This window comes from Sphaerodactylus townsendi, linkage group LG03, assembly GCF_021028975.2.
Source record: "Sphaerodactylus townsendi isolate TG3544 linkage group LG03, MPM_Stown_v2.3, whole genome shotgun sequence".
Lineage (NCBI taxonomy): Eukaryota > Metazoa > Chordata > Lepidosauria > Squamata > Sphaerodactylidae > Sphaerodactylus > Sphaerodactylus townsendi.
Window position 1 is genome coordinate 130,691,597 of NC_059427.1, and position 22,004 is coordinate 130,713,600.

Here is a 22,004-nt window from a genome sequence, read left to right on the forward strand (position 1 = left end):
CATTCTAACCTTTAAAGGACACTTGTTTGTCCTTTAGTGGCACACAAAAAAATCTCCTACCAGAAGCAGCCTCTTTATGATGTGTTATGGCAATGTGAACAACTATGGCAGACTTATCTACCGTAGTACTGGGACAAGAGATTCTCTTGGAGTAAGTTTCCAGCCAGCTCAAGATACAGGATTTTCCCATGTATTACAAAGCCTCTTCTCTGGGGTTTCAGCCTAGCTGGTGTTTGTCCTGGTTAGGGTTTTTTTTTACTCTGCTCCTGATCAACAAATGGTGATTATCTCTGTGCCAGAAGTAACCTTGAAATGCTTCAGGTCTGATGTTTGATCTGTGATTCCTGTGATGCACATGATAGAAAGTATAGAATTGCCGTTGAAGCACGGTGGTGGCATTGGGAATTTTGAAGGCAAGAGATGTTCAGAGGTGGCTTGCCACCGCGTGGGCTGAGAGAGTTCTGAGAGAGTTCTGAGAGAACTGTGACCGACCCAAGGTTACCCAGCATCCTTCATGTGGAGCAGTAGGGAATCAAGACTGGTTTTCCAGATTAGAGTCCACCACTCTTAAACGCTACACCACACTGGCTATCAACTTATCAGCACGTGATTGTGAACCTCTGGTAAAAAATAAGGAATGAAAGAAGTTAGTACTATAGTTCTTTTCAACCTGGCACAGGATCATGATTGGGCTGTGACAGAAAAGATAAGTTTGAACCCCATCAAAGGTTAATTACTCTCATTCATTTGACAGTTACTAAAAAATTTTACTTTCATGCTTTGACAATATACATTCTATCAGAACATCTTTAAATGGGAAAACAATTAAACCATAGACCTTGCAATGGGATGGAACTTGGCAGAATGTGTCATCTCTGTCAAATGATGATAAAGGATTCTATTACAGCTACACAGACAGCCTTTCCTCCCCCCACTGGCATTGTGATATACTTTCTCCATTGATTTAAGCAATGAAAGTTTCAAAACCTAACTCTAAAGATACCATTTCATTTTCAGGTCTGCAAGCAAGACAGTGGATATTTCACTTGTCCTGTCTTTTACACATGTACACCACCTTGCCCATATGGATTTTCATTTTTGATGTAAAATGTATAAATTTAACATTTTGCCTACTCAAAACCATATAAATCTGAACTTTCAAAGTGCCTGCAATTTGGTGGTGGGAATTTCCATATCTGTTTTCCTGGCTTGGTAACTTTTATGAATGTAGCCATAACACCTACGTTAGACTACTGACGGGGAAAAGAGGAACTGACTAGTATTTAGCGTATCAATGAAGTTCCTTTGAAAAAAGTCCGTTTAATCAATTCTAGACCATGCACCTGTTGAAAAATTGATGAGGGATTTTTTAAAATCTCAGATTCGCTCTGGAAGATTTGCCCATAGGGATTCTTTCAATGCATGATTGCACCATGTGCAAGTCCATACACACCTGTATGTGCTTCTGGATTATTACCCATATACATATTAACTTTTCCTTTTGAGTAATACCTTCAAAAGGCTGTCTTTTCTTGGCTTAGAAGCGAACCTTACTCCATGAGCCAACTCATCTCATGCATCACCATTCCATTAAGAGAAGGACCTGACTTGCTGTGGGCTGCTGCCTTCTTTGAAGACGTTGGAAGGAGATGAGTGGACAGTTGAAAATGTCTTTCAAATGCTTGTCTGGAGGTCTCCATTGAGCAGTGTCCTTTGGGTTTCTGTGGCTTCATTTAACCTAGATTTATCCTGCTTGCTGTCACTCCTGTCTGTTTCATCAATGCCACTGACCTTCATCAAGCAGAGAACATTCACCGAGCTCTTCTTAGGATTATCAGACCGAAGAGCGCATAGAGGATGCGGGATTAGCGCAGCTATTGGCATGGTGATTACCTTTCTAAAATCAAACATGCCCTTGAGAACTGGTGTGGGTACAATTGACCCAGAGACTGAGTAGACATTAAAGATATAGAAGGGCAGCCAGCAAAAGATGAAAACAGCAACCACAATGGAGACCATCCTTGTAACCTTCTTCTCTGATCTTTTCCTCTTAGAGGAACCCACCCTAATACCGGAGGACTTGACCTTGATGATAATGAATAGGTAGCAAAGGCAGATGATGGTGAGTGGCACCAAGAAGCCGAGAATAAAGGCATAGATTATGAAACCAGCATACCAAGCACCAGATTCATCTGGCCAGATTATGGTACAGCTACTGCTCCCATGGTTATGGGCGACTCCTGCATATATCATGATGGGCATGATGACCAAAAGGGAAATGCCCCAAACAGCTACATTGACCATCTTCGCTGTTGTTGGTCGCCTCCACTTGGCAGATTTTATGGGATGCACTACAGCAAGATACCTGTCAACGCTCATTACTGTGAGGCAGAAGATGCTGGTGAACTGATTGATTCCATCCACTGTCATGACAACCCGACAGATGGCTTTCCCAAAGGGCCAGTGAACAAGAGCCACCTGCATTGCCAAAAACGGCAACCCCAACATGAATAGTTCATCAGCTATCGCTAAGTTGAGTATGTAGATGTTGGTGATTGTCTTCATTTTGGCATAGCGGAGAATGACATAGATGACCAGGGTGTTACCACACAGTCCCACAATGCAAACCACAAAGTAGAGGAAGGTAAGGATGGCATTGCTGGTCAGGTCATAGTGGTGGCCTGTGATGTTTATGGAGGCATTCGTGGTAGGAGTCTCTGGGGAGAAGCTGTCAAACTGAGAGGCAGAAGGAAACCAGAACACTGTGGTGTTGAGCAACTCATACTTCAGGTCCATCGTGCAACTGGTGTTAGAGTTTGCCAGGCAAACACTTCAGGCAAAGAAAACGGTCATGTCAGTTGACTCAGGGTGCTCCCAGTTAAGCGGAAAAATCTAGAATCCAAACAAAATAAAGAGAGAATAAGGTTCAGCTCATCTTCATATAATGAAAAAGTTTGGATAGTGTATAATAAACATTTAACTGCGTAAATCAATCTTTCTATTACAGAGATTTTCTCACCCAAATCCATTACCTCCTCCAAAATGTCTTGATCTTTACTTTTAATAGAATGACACTTTGAACTTACCGTGGTGTCTTCTCTTCTGTGGGGCAAAGTCAACCAGGCTGGTTAGGTCACACCCCAAGTAGAGCAGGCCAAGCTATGACATATCGCTATGGAGTATCCCATGTCCCCAGGAGCATGCCATTTGACCATGGGGGGGGGGGGGCGCCAGGCACCAGCTGGGTTCTTGGAGGACCAGGCCGGCTCCCGGCGGCTCCCTCCATGCTGCTCAGGCAAGCACCACAGCCACAAGCCACTCCGGCCTCTCTGCTGACACGGAGGCCAGCTGCGGCCACAGCACCCACCTGAGCCGCGAGCTGCTGAGCAGCGGCCACAGGCCAGCTCCTGTCCAAGAGCCAGCCTCCCTGTCAGCATAAATTCTGACAGGATACAGGCAGCTTTGTCTGAACAGGTAAAAAAAACCCATTAGCAGCCAAGGAGCCAAAAAAACCCCTACATTATAAGCCAAAGAGCCACAGGCCAGCTCCTGAACTCCCTGGCCTCCCTGCTGACAGGGAGGCCGGCTGTGGTCATGGTGCCCACCTGAGCCATGAACTGCTGAGCCATGACCACAGGCTGGCTCCTGTCTGAGAGCCGTCCTCCCTCTCAGCATAAATTCTGACAGGATGCAAGCAGCTTTGTCTGAACAGGTTAAAAAAAATCCATTAGCAGTCAAGGAGCCAAACTGGTTGTTCTCTGAACTGACACATTAAAAAATTGTTAGCAACCTGCTGCACAATCAAATTATAAGGGTAGTCTGAAAGGGGCCATAAACGACTAGAGTCTTCCTCTATTTATCCCCCTTATCAGTCTGTTTTCTAAACAGAAGGTTCCTAATATTTTAGGCCTTTTTGAAGTGAAACTATTCTAGATTGCTGAGCTTTAACATCTTTCTGTCCTTTTTCTAACTGTACTATATAATGTTGAGGTGGGATGGCCAGGATTACACCTGGCTACACTAATGTACTTAGTTAAAGACACAGTGATATTTCCACAGGGCTGTTAAAAGCCACCCTGGGCCCCTGGACAAAGATTTCATCTGCCCCACCAAAGATGACCCTGATCCAAAACAACTCTCATAAAAAACAGATCTGACTGTTATGACACACCTATAATAATCAAAGGATTCACATTTGTGGCAGGCATAACAACTCAACAGAAAAAAAAACTAGGCATCTCAAATTTGGCCATTAGCTTCAGGATGATTATAGGGATTCCAGGGCCAAACATGAAAAGAATTGGAATATCTTGGTCCAGCCTATCTCCAGACCTGCACTCTCCCCACACGCTATTTGCAATGGAACCGAAACTTGTGCAGTGATCAAAGTATTAGACTAGGATCTGGCAAACTTAAATCTAAATACTCACTTGTGCCATAGAAGCTTGCTGGGTGACCTTGGGCCAGTCACACACTCTTAGTCTACCTACCTCACAGGGTGGTTGTGAGATTCAAGCATAGGAGAGAACAATGCAAACCACTATGGGGCCCCCCTCTTGGGGGAAAAGGTAGATTATAAATAAAGTAGATAAATAATTTCTAACTTCTGTTGCTGATTTGTTACTCCTGAGGCAATTAAACATTAATTATCATGCATGTAAAGGTTGGACGGATGAGGGGAAGCATCCATTTATTACTTTAATAGACTATGGAGAAACTTCCCCCTTCTGTCCATATTAATAAAGGTTTGCTTTGTTTGCTATATCACTGGCATAGCAGGGGCAGTCTGAGGGCATGGCTGAGGGAGTTGGTTCTAACCCAGCTGTTGCTCTGGTTGTGCCAGTGGCTGGAGCACAGAACTTACATCACGTTTTCCACGGCATAAGTCCATTAAACCCAATGTGGGCTTCCCAGCAGCAGGGAGGGGTTTTTCTGCTTTTTTAGCCTCCCCACACTGCTGGGAAACCTCCTTCAGAGCAGTGGGCCAGCACAGCTATAGCACCACAGCCAGGTACCCAGCCCATTGGATGGGGTGGCCCAAGTCATCTTTTTCCTCATGTGTAATGTTTTTGTCATTTTTCTTTGTCCCACCCATCTCCATTCCACTCCTAGGCTCATTCCGCACATGCAGAATAATGCACTTTGAAACTGCTTTCAGTGCTCTTTGAAGCTGTGCAAAATGTCAAAATCCACTTGCAAACAGTGGTGAAAGTGGTTTGAAAACGCATTATTTTGCGTGTGCAGAAGGGGCCTTAATGACTGGGCTGTTATTATCATCAAACTACTCCATTTCTCCCCCTTTCCCAAAGATTAGTGGTTTCTTTTTTTAAAAAAGAGGGCATTAAAATATTGGCATATTGATGCACTGCTGTAATAATAGGTTCAGCAGTTTCTCTGAATTCTCAGCTTTGATTTTTTTTTATGGAGATTTGCCTTTTTCTTAACATCTCCATGAGGTAAGGGACTAGAGACTTACTTTAAAAAAAAAAGAAAGCTGGGAATTCAGAGAACCTGCTACACCAATCATTACAACAGTACATCAATATATTGCTATCTTAGTGCCTTAAAAAAAATGCATTCATGATATTGATATATCAGTTGAAGCATGTGCAAAAATTAAAAAGGAGTGTGTGTACTGTGACACCACCAGTGACCATAGCACCCTCTCCTGGAAATCCTAATTATTTAAACCACATGCAGAAGAAAATAACTCCACAACAGTGAAAATACAGAATGACAGCAGATGTGTGGAAGAACGGTCACAACCCAATTCTTAAACCTAAGACAAGTCTGAAGAATATATTACTGGGTGGCAGTAATTACTTTGTTTAGGGATCTCTGTGCTTTGATCTCTAGATCGCCTCTTTCTTGGTTGGCAAACAGCTCTAGTTCACAATATAATTTTCTTTCTTCCATTACTTTGCTCTCATCAAAATTATCATTAGTCCCCTCTCGAACTAGGGGCCACAGTTCAACATGCAATTAAGTGCATTGAAATCAGTAGGTTAAAGTATGCTCAACTGTGCTTGATTGTATCTTAAAGCTTTTAGGCCCCAAGCATTCTAGACAATGGCAACCCATCCAACCACCATCTTTGAGCTTGTCAAGTCCTTTAGTTGCCATTTATTACATGTCTAGAATATTATGATTTTGATACATATTTCAGGACACTTTAAATTGAAAAAGGCACTCCAAACCTCAAAGGGTGAGAAAGTCAGTGTTCCAAGAAGACATCAATGTTGTTGTATATTCCAGAAAAATTACAATCTTTGCCAAAACAACACCCATACTTTCTAGTTTCCCACCAGCCATATAAAAACTTGATACAATATTCTGTCCAACAATATTAGTTCCAGCCATTCACTCTCGAGTGTACAAAGTATTCCTGTTGCTAACTGGTACTTGATGTTTTTATTAGAGCAGAAAATGACTGTTCTCTCTCTGACGAATGTGACCCCAATGGATATGATCTTGTATCCTCAATTTTTGTGTCCTCTGGAAAGTCATACCAAATTGGAATTTGTAAGAAGAAAAAGAGTGGTATAGGAATAAACATGTTATGGTTCTTTAGTCTCATGTAATGAGACAGACTGTGCATGATTCTGTTGCCCAGGGTACAAGCAGAGAATCATTTGGGATGTTGGTAGAATGGGTGAAGAAGACATGAATACTGCAATACTCCAGATACAACAGTCGTCCTGTTTAGGGTGACAATGTGACGCAAGTGGTGGATGCTGAGAAATCCAGGGAGACATGCTACAGATTTCAATTTAGCCACAAACTCAGTGCACAGCCATCAATTAACTCACATAGTCTCAGTTCCCCAGTTTGAAAAATAGATGGGGAGCTGGCTGTAGAAATGGATGCAGGAAGTGACGGTGAAATAATTTTACGTGAAAAGTAGGTATGGGGAAGGTTTGATAAGGTCTCTTGGTGCTAATGATAGAAAATGATGTGTTGGTTAATAACACCTATTCATATCATGCTTTGAAGTGTTGATATCACTTTATATATATTATCTCAGCACAACAACCCAATAGGGTAGGATAACATCTGCAGATGCAAGCCTAAAGGTTTGGAAATAATGGCTTGTCCTTGGATACCCAGCAAGTTCATGGCCAGTCTGAAGCAAGGAACATCCTTATTTTGCAGCTCCTTCTCTTAGCAAAAACACAAGCTGTCAGCTGCTAGGAAGCTTGGCTGAAAAGATGGAGGCAGCTTGGGGAGCAGATGGGGGATATGACATATTCAGAAAGGGGGTGGGGAATTCCATTAAAAAAAGCCTCATCCCACAAAATGTTCCAGAATATCTCACTACACTTAATGGGCAAATTAGACATAACAGCAAATTTCCTCTGACTGTGAGGCAGAGGTTATAGACCCCACTACAGGTCTTCAAAAGCAGGTGGAAGAAGGGGACCACACTACCAAGATCTTAGGCACTCCAGCTGTTACAGGCAGGTTTGTGCATGTGAGCGTACATGGTCCTATCCTGCACATTTACTCAGAAGTAAGTCTCTCACTGCTTTTAATAGCTACTTAAGTGTGGGCATGTTCACAGAAAGTAATACAAAAAAATTCCTGTTGCACCCTAAAGACTTTTGAAAAAATGTATGAACCATTAGATTTTATAGGCTATTACAGTTAATGATCTGTGAATGTGTGTGTGTGTGTATAGAACACAAGTTGCATGCAACTGGCTTTTTTGTGATTTGAATGTGATTCACTTCCAAGCAAATGCTCACAAGAGTATAGCATGACATCCTGGTCTTAGGGATGTTTATTCAGAAGTATATCGCTCTAATTTCAATTAGATTAACTCTCAAGGAAGTGTACACAGAATTATAGCCCTATTGTTGCCACTTTGCTAAAGCCAAATAAAGATGTCAAAATCTGGAAATTTTGAAGCCCTCGGAAGGGGGAACTTCCTGTTTATTGGGGGTGGGGTAGAAAATTGGTAAGAAAATGAAATACTTTCTTATCAAACCTAAACTTATTTTACTATTTTAACATATAAATTAGGGTATACAATAGTACTATTTGGCAAATTCATAACATTTTGAAATATATATGACTTTGCTTTCTACACTCAAAATTGCAATTGCAAATAAACCCAGTGTTACACCCATTTCTACACCCTTGCAACCTTAGCACATGTATCTTTTTTTTTCCATCTGAAAGGAAGGGGGGGGAGTTGAAAACAAAACAAATTTTGTAGGAAACAAAAGAAAGTGTATTATTTGTACCGAAACAATTTCATACAGTCATGTTAAGACTTTGCAGCATTTATGCCTAATATGGTTCACTGATACTGACTTAGCAGCATATTTGGATATCAAGTTGAACTATACAATTGAGAACAGTGAACTCTTCAGTAAACATATTATCATCTTTCATGTTTTACAGCATATTAACTGTGGGCCACATTAGGCAAATATACAAAGACATTCTTGAAAATACTGTATGTATCTTTCTCCGGAATAAAGATTCTCTACCACCATAGACTGTCTTATATAAACGTCTTCACACTACACGTTTTAAGTGATCAAAACATTCCAAAAGAGAATGCGTTTCAAGCTTTTCATAAGCAATCTATTCAGTTCTCAACAAAATTTCTATTTTTTTTTCTGTTGGAAAGGAGGGCAGTCTTATGCTGTGCATTCACATTATTAGCTAAGCAGAACCTGAGGTAAGTATCTCATCTCCTAGCAAGGAGAAAAACTGACAGCGACAGCCGGATTTTCAAGGTGCACGTCTGCCGGCAGAAGTTTTTGGAGGAGCTCTTTAGCAGTCGATCCAGGCAGGGTAGTCAGCCTTCCACCCTTTCCCTTAAGCCGAAGCTCCCACCTGTTGCTCTCCTCCAAAATACTCTCCCGCACCACCTTCTATGCAACAAACCCCAAATGCATCTCGCACACGACACGCTGTCCTCACTTACAATTCCTGGCCCTTCACGGATTCTCCTCCTCCTCTCTTTTTTGGTGCACACGCACAATTTCTCGGTGCTGATGGAGATCGACTGGAAAACCAACCCAAAGGGACGCTGACAGCCACAGCCAGATCCCCGGGGATCCCCTGGAAGCGGAGAGGGAGCCGGACCAGCCTTCTTCGGCGCGACTCTCAGGCGCTCCTGCTTCTGTGCCACCCTTTCAGACGCGGGAGAAGAAGCGAGTGCGAGCAGGTCCGATGCTCGCACGCAGATGGAGCTCAAGGCACGGGAGCTCCGGCACAAGCGCTTCCCGACCTACCAACCGGCGAGCAGCTCCGGAGAGAAGCGCGCCCCTCCAGCGACTAGCACTCCTCCCCTCCATTAATTGTCCCTGTCTCTCGTCGCACGGCTGCGTCGCGCCACTTCTGCAGCGCCGTCGGGGCAAGTTGAAGTCCTCCTTTCCCCGAAAGGGGGCTCGAAGAAGGGGATGTGGAAAGCTGCAGTTCAAGCCACCGACGTGTCCAGAAAGAGAGAGACGGCGCATGTGTGTGAAGCTCCTTTTGCGGTGGGTGGGTGGGTGGGTGGATGGAAGGAGCGGGCAGAACTCCAGCTGCCGGGGAGCAAATCCGTGACCGAGACAGTGGTCGCATTTTAGGCAATAATAAACAGAGGTAGCAGCGATTGGGACAGGTGGCCGCAGGGTAGAGCTGGCTTCAGAAGAGACTAGAGTCAGCGACAGATGACCGCCAAGCCAACTCTGATGATCACTTATTTTTCCACCCCATATACCCAAAAGGTAAATGTGGGGGTACAAGCACCTGGTTGTTACTGACCTATGGGGTCACATCACATCACATCACAACCTTTACTAGGCAGACTGTGTTCGTGGGGTGGTTTGCTATTGCCTCCCCCAGCAAGCCAGGTACTCATTTTACTGACCTCGGAAGGCTGAGAATCAGTCTTGAACCAGCTACCTGAAACTGACTTCGGTCATAATCAAACTCAGGTTGTGAGTAGAGCTTTGACTGCAGTACCACAGCGTGCCACTCTGCGCCACATTGCTCTCCTAGATACCAAACCAGAGGTAAAAGAAAAGTATGGAATACACATCAGTAGATGCAGGATTTGCCAGTTGACTGCATGGGAAATGGGAAATAACATTGGCCCTGGATCCAACACCTTCTGGTAAAGGAGATCTAAATAAACACTGGCCACAGGCAGTGGCGAAGCCACCAGGGGAAGGGGGTGCATGATGCACCAGGCGCACCATTTCTAGTCACGTGGGGGGCGGAAAAATACCCCCCCCCCGGAGCGCACCACCCCACTTAGTTTTAGGAATGGAGCAGGCCGGAAGCCTGCCTGCATTGCCTGGGCCTAGTGGGAACTACATTTCCCAGGCCCCCCCCCCCCCCCCCCCCCCCCCCCCCCCCCCCCCCCCCCCCCCCCCCCCCCCCCCCCCCCCCCCCCCCCCCCCCCCCCCCCCCCCCCCCCCCCCCCCCCCCCCCCCCCCCCCCCCCCCCCCGCCCCCCCCCGCCCGCCACCCCCACCCACCCCCCCCCCCCCCCCCCACCCCCCCCCCCACCCCCCCCACCCCCCCCCCCCCCCCCCCCCCCCCCCCCCCCCCCCCCCCCCCCCCCCCCCCCCCCCCCCCCCCCTCCACCCCCCTCCCCCCCCACCCCCCCCCCCCGCCATCCCCCCCCTCTCCCCACCCCCCCCCCCCCCCACCCCCCCCCCCCCTCCCCCCCCAACCCTCCACCACCCCCCCTCCCCCCCACCCCCCCAGCCCCCCCCCACCCCACCTAAAAGTAAGTGGGGTGGGGTGGGGTGGGGGGCGCCGCGGGGTGTGTGTGTGTGTGCAAAAGCCAGAGTGTGCTCCAGGTGCACTCTGGTCTAGCTACGCCTCTGGCCACAGGACCTCATAGTGTGCTTGCAGTCTACAGGAAACCACTTTGGAGAAGCATGAAAAATATGCCATTTGTTTTCTGACAAGTATGTCTTGACTATTGACCTCCTTTCATTTCTTAGGAAAGGGTGTGGAAACACATTGTATGGAACACACAATCACTGGGTGACTTGGGGCCAGCTGCTCTCTCACATAGAGTTGTTGTGATGTTGAAATGAGAAGGGCAAACCAACTGGGCTGCCTTCACCTCCTTCAAGAAAAGACAGAATCAAAATGTACTCTGACTTCCGCTGATTTCACCTCATCTTCAGTATAGCCAATCCTGAACATGACCACATCTGTGGATACTTAAATCTGGAGACTGGAGCCATGAACAGACAAGACATATCTTTCTACAAACTTGAAAAAATTCCCAAAAAACTAAAAATGCATGCACGCATACACTGGGTAAGAGTTAAAAACCAAAATAAGCTTTAATAGAATGTTCTCAGTGGCCATTGCTAGGCATCCACACCAATATCGCCAGCCTTCCAGCCTCGGTGAAAGGCAGGGTGAGAACACTTCCAGGATACCCCTGGTCTTTAAAGAAGGACTTATCAGGGCCAGGCTTCTCAGCAACCACTGGGTGACTTGCTACCATGCATCCTGTGTGACTCACTCAGGTCCAGCTACTTGCTACAAGTCAACAGCTGCCATCCCACAGAAACCAGTATTGTGCAATGGCTGATTTCAGATTAGAATCTGGTTTGAATCCCCACTTTTGTGAAGATAAAATGAAAGAAGATAGTTATGTAAACTGCTTTGGGTTTCCATTGTGGAGAAACATGTTATATAAATGAAGTAAATAACAAATACAGCTGAAGATGAGGGGGCAGATAAAAGGCAATTGACCTGTGGGTGGGAAGGAGAGAAGGAAGCGGGGAACGACAATGATATGGGCCTGCTAGGAAAAGGAAAAGAGGCAACAGCAGGAAGAGTGGAATGCAGGAGATCGTGAGGTACTCTGTGTAAGTGTTTGCAGGTATTCTACCTAGCAACTGGGCCTGGCTTAGCCAGCATTGTGCAGCTTAGTCAGAGGTTTCCCATGGAGTGGGAAGGAGGGAAAGCTGAAAATGAGTGGGGCAGATAAAGGTCAGCTGTCTGGTGAGTGGGAAGGAAGGAAGCAGGAAAAGGGGAGAGGGTATGGGACTACCAGGTAAAAGAAAAAGGAAAATAATGGAGGGAAGGGAAATGAGATGACCCCCTCCCCAAGTCCTTCCAGTTTTCCCCTTTGTCTTACTAATTGTCATCATGAAATAATTTAACAACCAATTAATCAGCACCAAAACAAAAGCAATATAATTATTTTATTATTAAAAGGAGAAAACTTATCTTGACAGAGAAGAGAAGAGGGATCAAAAACCAAGCAGGCAAAACTGTTGGACAACCACCAGCAAGATTTCAGAGACCGTGTGCAAATATTTCTCCTGTGGCACTCAGGAAAGTTGCTACAGCTAGCAACTGAGTCGATGTGGGATTAGCAAAGAGAGATTATATGGGGCAATTGCTAAATGTGCTGCCTTGTTTTTAAAAATATGTTTTTCTTAGTAGCAGCTGGGTAGAAATCAAACAGCTGTTTTATTCTTCATCCCAGAAATGGATGAAAACATGACTAGTTGAATTTTTGTTAAATTTTTGTGGCTCCCTGCCTAGAAATAATATGGCAACAAATCAGTTAGTTCAATAATGTAGGAGTGTGAAGTAGAGGTGGAATTATTGAAGGACGTAGAATGTACTTTTGCCAGCAGGAGTTTGCTTCCTTTATAAACCGTAGGTTAGCATCAAGGTGGCACATGGCCCTTTTGAAAAACATATAGTATAAACATATTCTTTCTTTCTTTTTTCTTTTTTTTAACTTTATTATTTAAAAATAAGTATACACAAAAGTAAACAATTACATTCCTATTACATTTGTACAAATTAAATAAAGTTATTCCATTTTTTTCTACCAAGTCAGTTTCTTCAGTTCTATCGTCTTATTTTTTAAACAGAATGCTTGGTTTGATTCCATCAATCTTTACAGCCTTTAGACTTCCACATTGGTTTAGTTGGATCTGAGAATTGTCACCACTTCCAGGCACCCCAAGAAATTTGCCCAAGATTCTTTGTTTTGCAGTGACTTTGCTCCATTGTAGCTAATGAGGAATTTCTGAGGCAGGCTGCACATTTCTGAAGATAGAGGCACCAGACTTTCAAGGTGGCTCCAAGAAACCTTGAGTAATAGCATCCAAGCTTGGTGAGCTTTGCTTCTGGAGTGGGGGGGGGGGGGGAGTTGAGAGAGTTCTGAGAGAACTCAGCCCACAGGCTTTCATGTGCAGGAGCGGGGAAACAAAATAAGCCTTTTGGGGGCCCATAAAATTGAACCCCCAGAAGCAAAGGTCTCCAAACCTGGAAGCTATTACCAGGAGGCCCTCCTGGAGCCACCCTGAAAGTCTGGTGCCTCTATCTTCAAAAATGTGCAGCCTGCCTACACACTCAGAAATTCCCCATTGGCCACAATGGAGCAAAGTCACTGCAAAAGAAAGAATCTTGGGCACATTTCTTGGGGTGCCTGGAAGAGGTGCATTTTTAAAGCTAGTGACACCAAAATTTCAGGGTATGATGTCACCCAAGTCTGGTGAAGGACGGGACCAAAGGGGGACCAAAGTTATGATCCCTCAAATGGGTAGCCCCCATCTCAGGTTAGCTCCCATTGAAAACAATGGGGTTGGGGTCACCCCCTTTGGGGGTCCATAACTTTGCTGCCCCTAAACCAAACATCACAACATTTGGGTGGTATCATCAGGACAGTCTCTGGATGGTACCCTAAAATTTTGGTGTTGCTAGCCTTAAAAATGCGCCCCCTGCAGGCCGGAACGTGAAAAAACACTTAAAATTTTAAAAAAACACAAACGACCCTGAAATCTTGGCGCCCCCCCATGTGACCAAATGAGGGGCGCCCGGGGACTTAGGGTACCCCCTGTCCCTAGGCAGGAACGCCACTGCCCCAAGGGCCATCAAGTCCAACCCCCTGCAATGCAGGAACACATAATCAAAGCACTCCTGACAGATGGCCATCCAGCCTTTGTTTAAAAACCTCTAAAGAAGGAGACTCCACCACACTCCAAGGTAGTGCATTTCACTGTTGAACAGCCCTTACTGTCAGGAAGTTTTTCCTGATGTTTAGGTGGAATCTCTTTTCCTTCACCTTTAACCCATTACTCCTGGTCCTAGTCTTTGGAGCAGCAGAAAACAAGTTTGCTCCCTCACCAACATGACATCCCTTCAAATATCTAAACATGGCTATTATGTCACCTCTTGACCTTCTCTTCAGTAAATTAAAAATACACAGTCCCAAAGTCTCTCCTCACAGGGCATAGATTCCAGACCTTTTACCATTTTGATTGCCCTCCTCTGGACCCGTTCCAGCTTGTCAATATCCTTCTTGAACTGTGCACAATATTCCAGGTGAGGTCTAACCAATGCAGTATAGAGAGGTACAACTACATCCCTTGATCTAGATACTATACTCCTAATCATACAGACCAAAATCACATTGGCTTTCTTGACTGCTGCATCACACTGCTGACTCATGATCAGTGTGTGGTCTACTAAGACCCCCAGATTCCTTTTGCATGTAGTGTTGTCGAGCCAGGTGTTACCCATCCTATATCTGTGCATTTCATTTTTTCTGCCTAAATCTAGTATCTTACATTTATCTCTGTTGGATATATTATTTAAACTGAGGTGACAGGTTACTCCCACTCTCCTGTAGTATTTTGCAATGAATCTGTTGCCTGATTCACAGAGCAGATGCAAGAAAACTACCCATCCCCATTTTTATAACTAGAAACACAGAGGGCACCCAAGGGGACCAAAGTAAGGGATTGCTCGGTGATAAGTATGTATGAAGGGAACATGAGCAGGTAAGCTTTTTCAAACAGAGACAGAGGTGTTAAGAGTTATCGCAACCTGTCTATCAACAAGACTCAGTTACCAAGTAACAGTTGTTTGAAACAGGCAACCCAATGAGAGGCTGGCATTAGATGGACAACCTTTCCCTTGGTCTGTTTGAGATTTCACAGGCAGTTCCATGCTAGCTTTTCATCTCCTCCTCCTCCTCCTCTTCCTTCAGCACTTATCAACCAGACAATAGAATCTTAGAATCCTGGAAATTGAGGGCAGGTTGGAACAAAGATGCAGAAGGCCAGGCTAGTAATTAACACCAGGAAAAAAATAGTAAGGTCCAATTTGCAGCTAGAGAGCCTCAAAATGTCAAGATGTAGGGTCTCAGGCGCTCAAAGGAATAATCATCAGTACATTAAATAACTCATCAGGCAGAAAAATGACCTTTCCCAAAGAAACAATGAGAAATAAATAGCCAGATAATGGTCACTTAAAAAAAAAGACTATTGTATGAAAACCACAGATGATCAGATGGTGCTGTTGTGGGCATGCTAGCTCTTGGAATATGTGTACCTTGCTGAATTTACTGAGGCATCTGGCAGGGTCTTTTAAATGCTGCCCTTGACACAAATAGCTTCTCTGTAGAAAAGTCAAGGCCAAGCTATGACATTCTCAGTTTTTAAAAAGGTTAACTTTTAGCTGCCAATACCTCTGTAACATAAAATATTTTAAAGAGATCCTTGCTCATGTGAAACTAAAATGGTTAACAGAAACAGCTTATCAAGGTAATGTCCATGAATAAGGGATCCACATGACCGTACTGTAAAAAGCTTAATCATTTTGAAGCATTTTACATTATCTTCATAAATTAGCATATGCAAAAATAACAAGTGATGCATTTCTCATCACAAATCTATGTGGAAATCTTCCTTTCATCCTTCCCTCCACCTGCTTTTTCTTTTGTATTCAGGTAAAACTGTGAATTTTATATACATATACACACAAACACACACAAAATGACTACTACTGTCTTTATAACAGGAAAAACATTAATAGTAATTCATAGGGTTGCCAACTAAACTGGAGAATAGTACCTTGTCCTATACGTGACTCTTAATGGGATATTGTTTATCTCCATGCCACAAGGAGTTGCCCACTTTCACACATAAGACTTCTAAGTTAAAAGATCTATTAGCAGCAGAGGCATAGCCAGGGGCATAGCCCGGTGCACCAGTGCATCCTCTGCCCTGCCCCAGAACACCCCCGCCCCCCCCTGGAACTCCCTCGCCACACCCCTAGAATACCCTTGCCACACCCCTACAGGGGCGTGTGCCCAGTGCGTCAAATGCCCCCCTGCCCCCTTGGAGCTATGCCTCTTATTAGCAGTCCTAGTATCAAGGCTTGTTGTCTCTTGTATGTTCTTGTGATCTCAAAAGCTGCTACTCAGAACACTTAGGGAGCAATGTAGAGAAGGCTATATAGTCCCCCCGCCCCACAGACTGACCAGGGAGTGAGAACCTGTTCCATTTAAAAGCTACTGCTGTAATCAAGGCTGCTTGATGAAAGAGAGAGATAGAGAGAGATGCAGTGTCATTTTCAAGGGCCCTGTAGTCTATAGTAGACTGTCTACTGCAGAGCCTATTGGGAGCAGAGTTTCGCTGAGGAGAAAATGACAGACAGGTTGAGAATGGAGTACTTTAGCTCATTCAGTGAGTGTCTGCTTCTTCCACTCTGTGCGGTTTATGAATGGTGCCTATTCTTTCCAGTTTCGAATGTAAGTGAACCCAAATAGGCCTTCTCTTACCTTTTGAAATGGAGCAAACTATAATCTAACTGCCAATCCTAATTATGTTGAGTAAGGCGTACTCCCAGGTAAGTTTCAGGTGGGTAGCCATGTTGTCTGTAGTAGTAGGGCAAGAACAGGGTCCAGTAACACCTTAAAAAGCAACAATATTTCTATGTCATAAGTTTTTTTCGGAGTCAAAGTTCCATTTATTAGGTACAAGTAAGAATGTGGATCCCTGAATTTTTATATCCCAGTCAGAAGGTAGGAGGAGTGTAGCAAAGTAGGGCTGAATAGAGACATGGGACTCTTATCGCACTACAGATGCTAATGTTCTGTATTTTGTACCCCTAAGCATTTTTCCCTTGCTGTCATCAAGCTGTGTGCCTTTGTACCTGGATTCTCTTCTTTACAACACCTCAGTACACCTTCTGACTGGAATATAAGGGCTCAGGAATCTTTATCCCAACTTGAATATGAGGAATTATACTCTTCAAATCTTGTTGGTCTTTAAAGTACCACTAGACTCAAATCTTGCTCTCCTAGGTAAATATACACAGGTTAATATACACAGGTTATTAGCTAATTAAATAAACAGCTGTGCTGGCCTCAGTCAGAATTGGGTAGGCTGTGGTGTCTGCATTTTAGAGACCTCAATACTCACACTCTGAGGTGGAAAGCAAACAACAAAAAAATAGATCCCAGAATAGGTAAAATGACTCTGTCAGAAATCAAATTTTGCAAGAGATCTGTTTCTAATTGTAAACAAAAGGGGAAGGAAGTACGAAACAAAAAATAAGTTTACTTTTATTTCCTTTCTCTTTGTTTACTTTTCTAATGATTTATGTTGCTTTTCTAAAATATTGGGATTCATGTAATAAAAATTCCTGCCATTTTGTTTTTCCTTTTATATGCTTCTCTTCATGTTCAGTGCTTTATTTTTTTTTGTGCTAGTATTGTGACAAATACTGAAACATACTAAGGCTCAAGTGGACTACCTAGAGTACCTAGAATCTTGGACCCCTTGGACCATCCTGGCAGATTTAATCCCTTTCAGACAAAGGGTGATTCAATTTGGACCACACCATCTATTTGCTATGAAAGTTCAAAACCATTTCCAGGTGCTTGATGCAGGTGGGACTATATGGTATATGGCTCTGATTGATAAAAGTAGCCTCTGGCATCAGAGATGGGGATTTGTGTGGGATTGAAGAAATCCACTTGTCTTTATTAGAAAGGAGGCTGTTTTGGTTCAGTTCCATTTCACATAAATATCTGGACATTTGGAATTTTCATTTGTCTTCAGTTTTCAGTCTTCTGTAGAAACTGGGAAGGGATTAAGTGGGGTAGAGGAGTAGTAGTAGTAGTAGTTTGGATTTATATCCCCCCTTTCTCTCCTGTAAGAGACTCAAAGGGGCTTACAATCTCCTTGCCCTTCCCCCCTCACAACAAACACCCTGTGAGATAGGGGGGGCTCGGAGAGCTCCGGAAAGCTGTGACTAGCCCAAGGTCACCCAGTTGGCGTGTGTGGGAGTGCGCAGGCTAATCTGAATTCCCCAGATAAGCCTCCACAGTTCAGGTGGCAGAGCGGGGAATCAAACCCGGTTCCTCCAGATTAGAATGCACCAGCTCTTAACCACTACACCACTGCTGCTCTCTGAGAAGGGATTAAGTTGGGTAGAGGTTAACACAAGGGTCTCTGTACATGCTTTGAGAAAAATGCTACAGTGTAGGTAATGTGTATTGAATTCAATTGAATTGCTTTTCATTTGAATATTTCTGTGCTGCTGTCAGTGTATGCTTTTACCTGTATTTTGTTTTGCCTTTTCCCACCCTTTTTAAAAACCCAACCACCTATTCCCTTTTCCTGTCTCTTTTACAATAAATCTTTTTATAAAGACATTTTTTGTCTTTACTTAGTACAATCTAGTTCTCTGGGATATTTCTTTTAATTTTTTCTTCATGTATTGCTGCTTCTTCTTCTTCTTCTTCTTCTACTGCTACTGCTACTGCTACTGCTACTGCTACTGCTACTGCTACTACTTGGTAGACCTCCCTACCCCTGAAGGGCTCAGAGCGGTGTACAAGCCAAACAAGGACAATACATCACAACTAAGAAAAAACAAATCGAATAATCCCAATTAAAACAATAAATGCAATAAAAACAGTAGCAGCGATAACCCATCCATAATTAATTAAATGGAGGATACTAAAATAGATGGTACTAAACCCCGGGAGGTAACTGGCAGATGTTCAGATAAGCAGATGGCACATAGGGCAACAGAGAGGGGCTCTACCAGACTGCATGGGCTCTACCAGATTGATTATGTTGTTTTGTTATTGCTGTAGCACTGAGCTGGAAGACTGCCTTCTTGGCAGGTCAGTCTAGGTGTTCTCAGGAGTTCCTGAGTGATGGCAGTTGGCTACCAATGTACTTTTCAGGAAACCCTTAGGCTATGGGAGTTTCTCAGCAAGGAAAGGCACGATTTACACCTTCCTATCATAACACTCATGTGTAAGATTGCCCCAGTTTCCCCGCTTGGGATTTGGAAGAGTCCACTAAAAGGTACCAATGCCACAAAAAAGCCCTGCATCTTGTTGAGTTGAATGGAGAAGAGGAGAATGATTGGTCCCCACTGGGAAGGAGGGCAGGGTATAAACGAAGTAAGTAAAATAAAAGTATAATAAAATAATCTTATGATATTCTAATTATTATATTCTATTATTTTCTAATTATTATATTCCATAATAATCTCTATGCACTGTGTACCAGATTCTGATTAAACAGTAAGTGCTAGCTGGCCTGGCTCCCCAGTGACTATTTACTTTCAGGCTGCCAACAGTTTGCAGGACCTTCACCTGGGCTTTTAACAGCAGTCTGAGGCTCAGCAATTTAGCATGTGAAGGATTCCCTATCAGTGCCTCCATACAAGGATGTAGGTAAGGGGGGGGGGGGTTTCCCGGGTTTAACCCTCTCATTACATGTCCGAAGCTCTGCCCCTGTTTGTGGTTTTTTGCTACTTTAAAGCGTTTGTTTCAGTTTCAGTTTTGGGCCTGCAGGGGGTGCATTGTTTAGGCTAGCAGCACCAAACTTTGGGGGACTCTTCTGATGATACTATCCAGGTTTGGTGAGGTTTGGTTTAGGGGGTCCAAAGTTATGGACTCCCAAAGGGGGTGCCCTATCCCCCATTGTTTCCAATGGGAGCTAATAGTAGATGGGGGCTACACTTTTGAGGGTTCATAACTTTGGGCCCCCTGAACCAAACTTCACCAAACGTGGCTGGTATCATCAGGAGAGTATCCTAAAGATACCCTGAACGTTTGGTGCTGCTAGCTTAACAATTGCACCCTTGACAGCAGGCACCCCCCCCAAATTTCCCCAGATTCTCCTTTTAAATCCACTCCCTGAGATCCCCAGTTTAAACATTGAAAGTGATGCTGTTTCAGGGTGGGGGAGAATCCACCCCAAAACAGCATCACTTTCAATGTTGTTTTAACTGTTTAAGGTGGATTTAAAAGGAGAATCTGGGCTCCTTAGTGTAAACACCATTGAAAATTATGCTGTTTGGGGGTGGATTCCAGCATGACAGTGACTGCCCATGGGAGGGGGGACTCAGATTTTGCACCCGGCTACATTTTCACTAGCTACGCCTCTGCCTGGAGGGGAGGGCAGAAGGGACTGCCAGCTGCTGCATGGGAGCCCAGCCGGTGGGGGCGGGGGCAGGGGGAGGGGAGTCTGCCATCCCTGGCCTTGAAGAGTTGCTTTTATAAGCACTGAGGCTGGGGGCAGGGCTTGGGGAGGCATGGCCAACCCCCCCCCCCTAAAAAATCTATACCTACGTCCCTGCCTCTATAACAGGAAAAGTAGTATCTATTAAAAATTACGATGAGGCTGTTATTAAAGGCACTGAAATAAGACCTGTTTTTAAAATGCTAACTATATTTATTAAGTTATGGAAGAATAAATTGAAAAGCCAGATTAGTTGCAATTGAGATTAGATCATTGTGGAAGATTTTCTTGGCATCTGTGACAACCATTTCCTGAACTTTCCCTTGCTTTCATTGTTTTCTGGTCACATTTCTGTTTACCCCTTTGCATTATATTTATACGTTATGTGGTGATGTTAGCTGCACGTTTGTAGATTCTTTCATTCTATGGCTTGGAGTGCATTAGCACCTGCTTCTTCTTTTGTAGCTGCTGAAGCCTTTGAAACATTTCTGAAATTACATTCCTGAGGGTTCCTGTCACAGCTGTATGGAATGTACACTGACTAGGTGCATGCAATTATACAACAACTGATGTGTTCAAGTGTGTGTGGTGGTGGGTGGGGGGCAGATTACCTGCTCATATATTAACAGTGTTTATTCAGTTCCAGTGAAAAAGGCTGTTGGGCTCTTGTTTCAAACTGAAACGATATTTAAGATTAGCTAGAGCCTCTTCACAAGGTATCTTATAAATAGAGGCAGATCTCTATTCAGCTTCCAAAGGAATACAGGAGCAAAAGAGCATCTGGATGAAAATTGCAGTAAAGTAACATGTTGTCATGAGGCAGAGCCGTAGTGAGGGGGAACTGCTCCTGGGGCACATATGTACCCTGTGCCCCTGCCACGCCACACCCTGCCCTTCCACACCCCTGCCCCCGCACTGGCACACGCCTGGGGCAAGACGTCCCCCTATCCCCTGGGTGCTACGCCACTGTCGTGAGTTATTCAATAGAACTATAATGAATGTATTTTTTCTGTAATGAATGAAAATAAACCCTTGAGAAGTCCCATTAGTTGTTTTAATGAAACAATTAGAAGTACTAACAAGATTCAGATTCTTTTCACTTTTCTAGTGCTTGGCTGCCGAGTTTAGAGTTTGAGGACAGCTGAAAGAGTAGAAAATCCAGAGATACACTGCCAGGGAATGCTTCGAGTAGCTGGAATTAAACTAGGATTTCCACCAATCATCAGTGGCCCAGGAAGGACTTTGCTGATTCTACAAAAGCAGCCCTTCCTCTTACTCTCCCTGAGTCTTGTTCTGCCATGTTGCTAGTTTCCACTGTGTGCAACTATGTCTGATTTGTCAGTTTTGCTAATCTATGTACTGCCATTTTAGTATGAGGGGCTTTTCCCTATGCCTTTTAGCTTTAGTGTTAGTTCTAGTGCCAGTCTTTACTCTGAAAATCTGATAGTGCCACTGTGTGTGGCGCTGTGATTATTTGCAATGCATACAATATTGGATCCCATCAGTATTTATGCTCTGTCTTACTCAATTCTTCTCCTCACTATAGTCCCTGTCTTGTATGACTTTTCTCTGTGATTCCGAACCTAGCCTTTTTAGTGGTCACAACAGGCTCCTCTTCCACTTTTAAGAGAAAAAAACCTGTAGGATCTTATGTGTGACTGACTGTGCCCCCATGAAACTTTTCTAGCCTATCAGTACCAACAGGACAAATGGCATGGGGCTTAAGCCTCCCTGT

The 22,004-nt window shown here is 44.2% G+C and overlaps 1 protein-coding gene across 2 annotated transcripts in view; it reads right to left on the reverse strand.

Annotated features, from left to right (window-relative positions):
- Nucleotides 1–704: 704 nt before the first annotated feature.
- SSTR2 (somatostatin receptor 2) overlaps nucleotides 705–22,004 on the reverse strand; it is a 34,897-nt gene continuing 13,597 nt past the window's right edge. The window contains exons 1-2 of one of the 2 annotated variants that reach the window (XM_048490409.1): nucleotides 8,939–9,145; nucleotides 705–2,892 (exon numbers count right to left, since the gene is read on the reverse strand). In XM_048490409.1, the coding sequence (XP_048346366.1) occupies nucleotides 1,675–2,796 (1,122 nt within the window). In that variant the 5' untranslated portion in view covers nucleotides 2,797–2,892; nucleotides 8,939–9,145 and the 3' untranslated portion in view covers nucleotides 705–1,674. Of the gene's footprint in view, nucleotides 2,893–8,938; nucleotides 9,146–22,004 lie in introns of those variants that run through there. The other variant, XM_048490410.1, reaches the window with a different exon arrangement.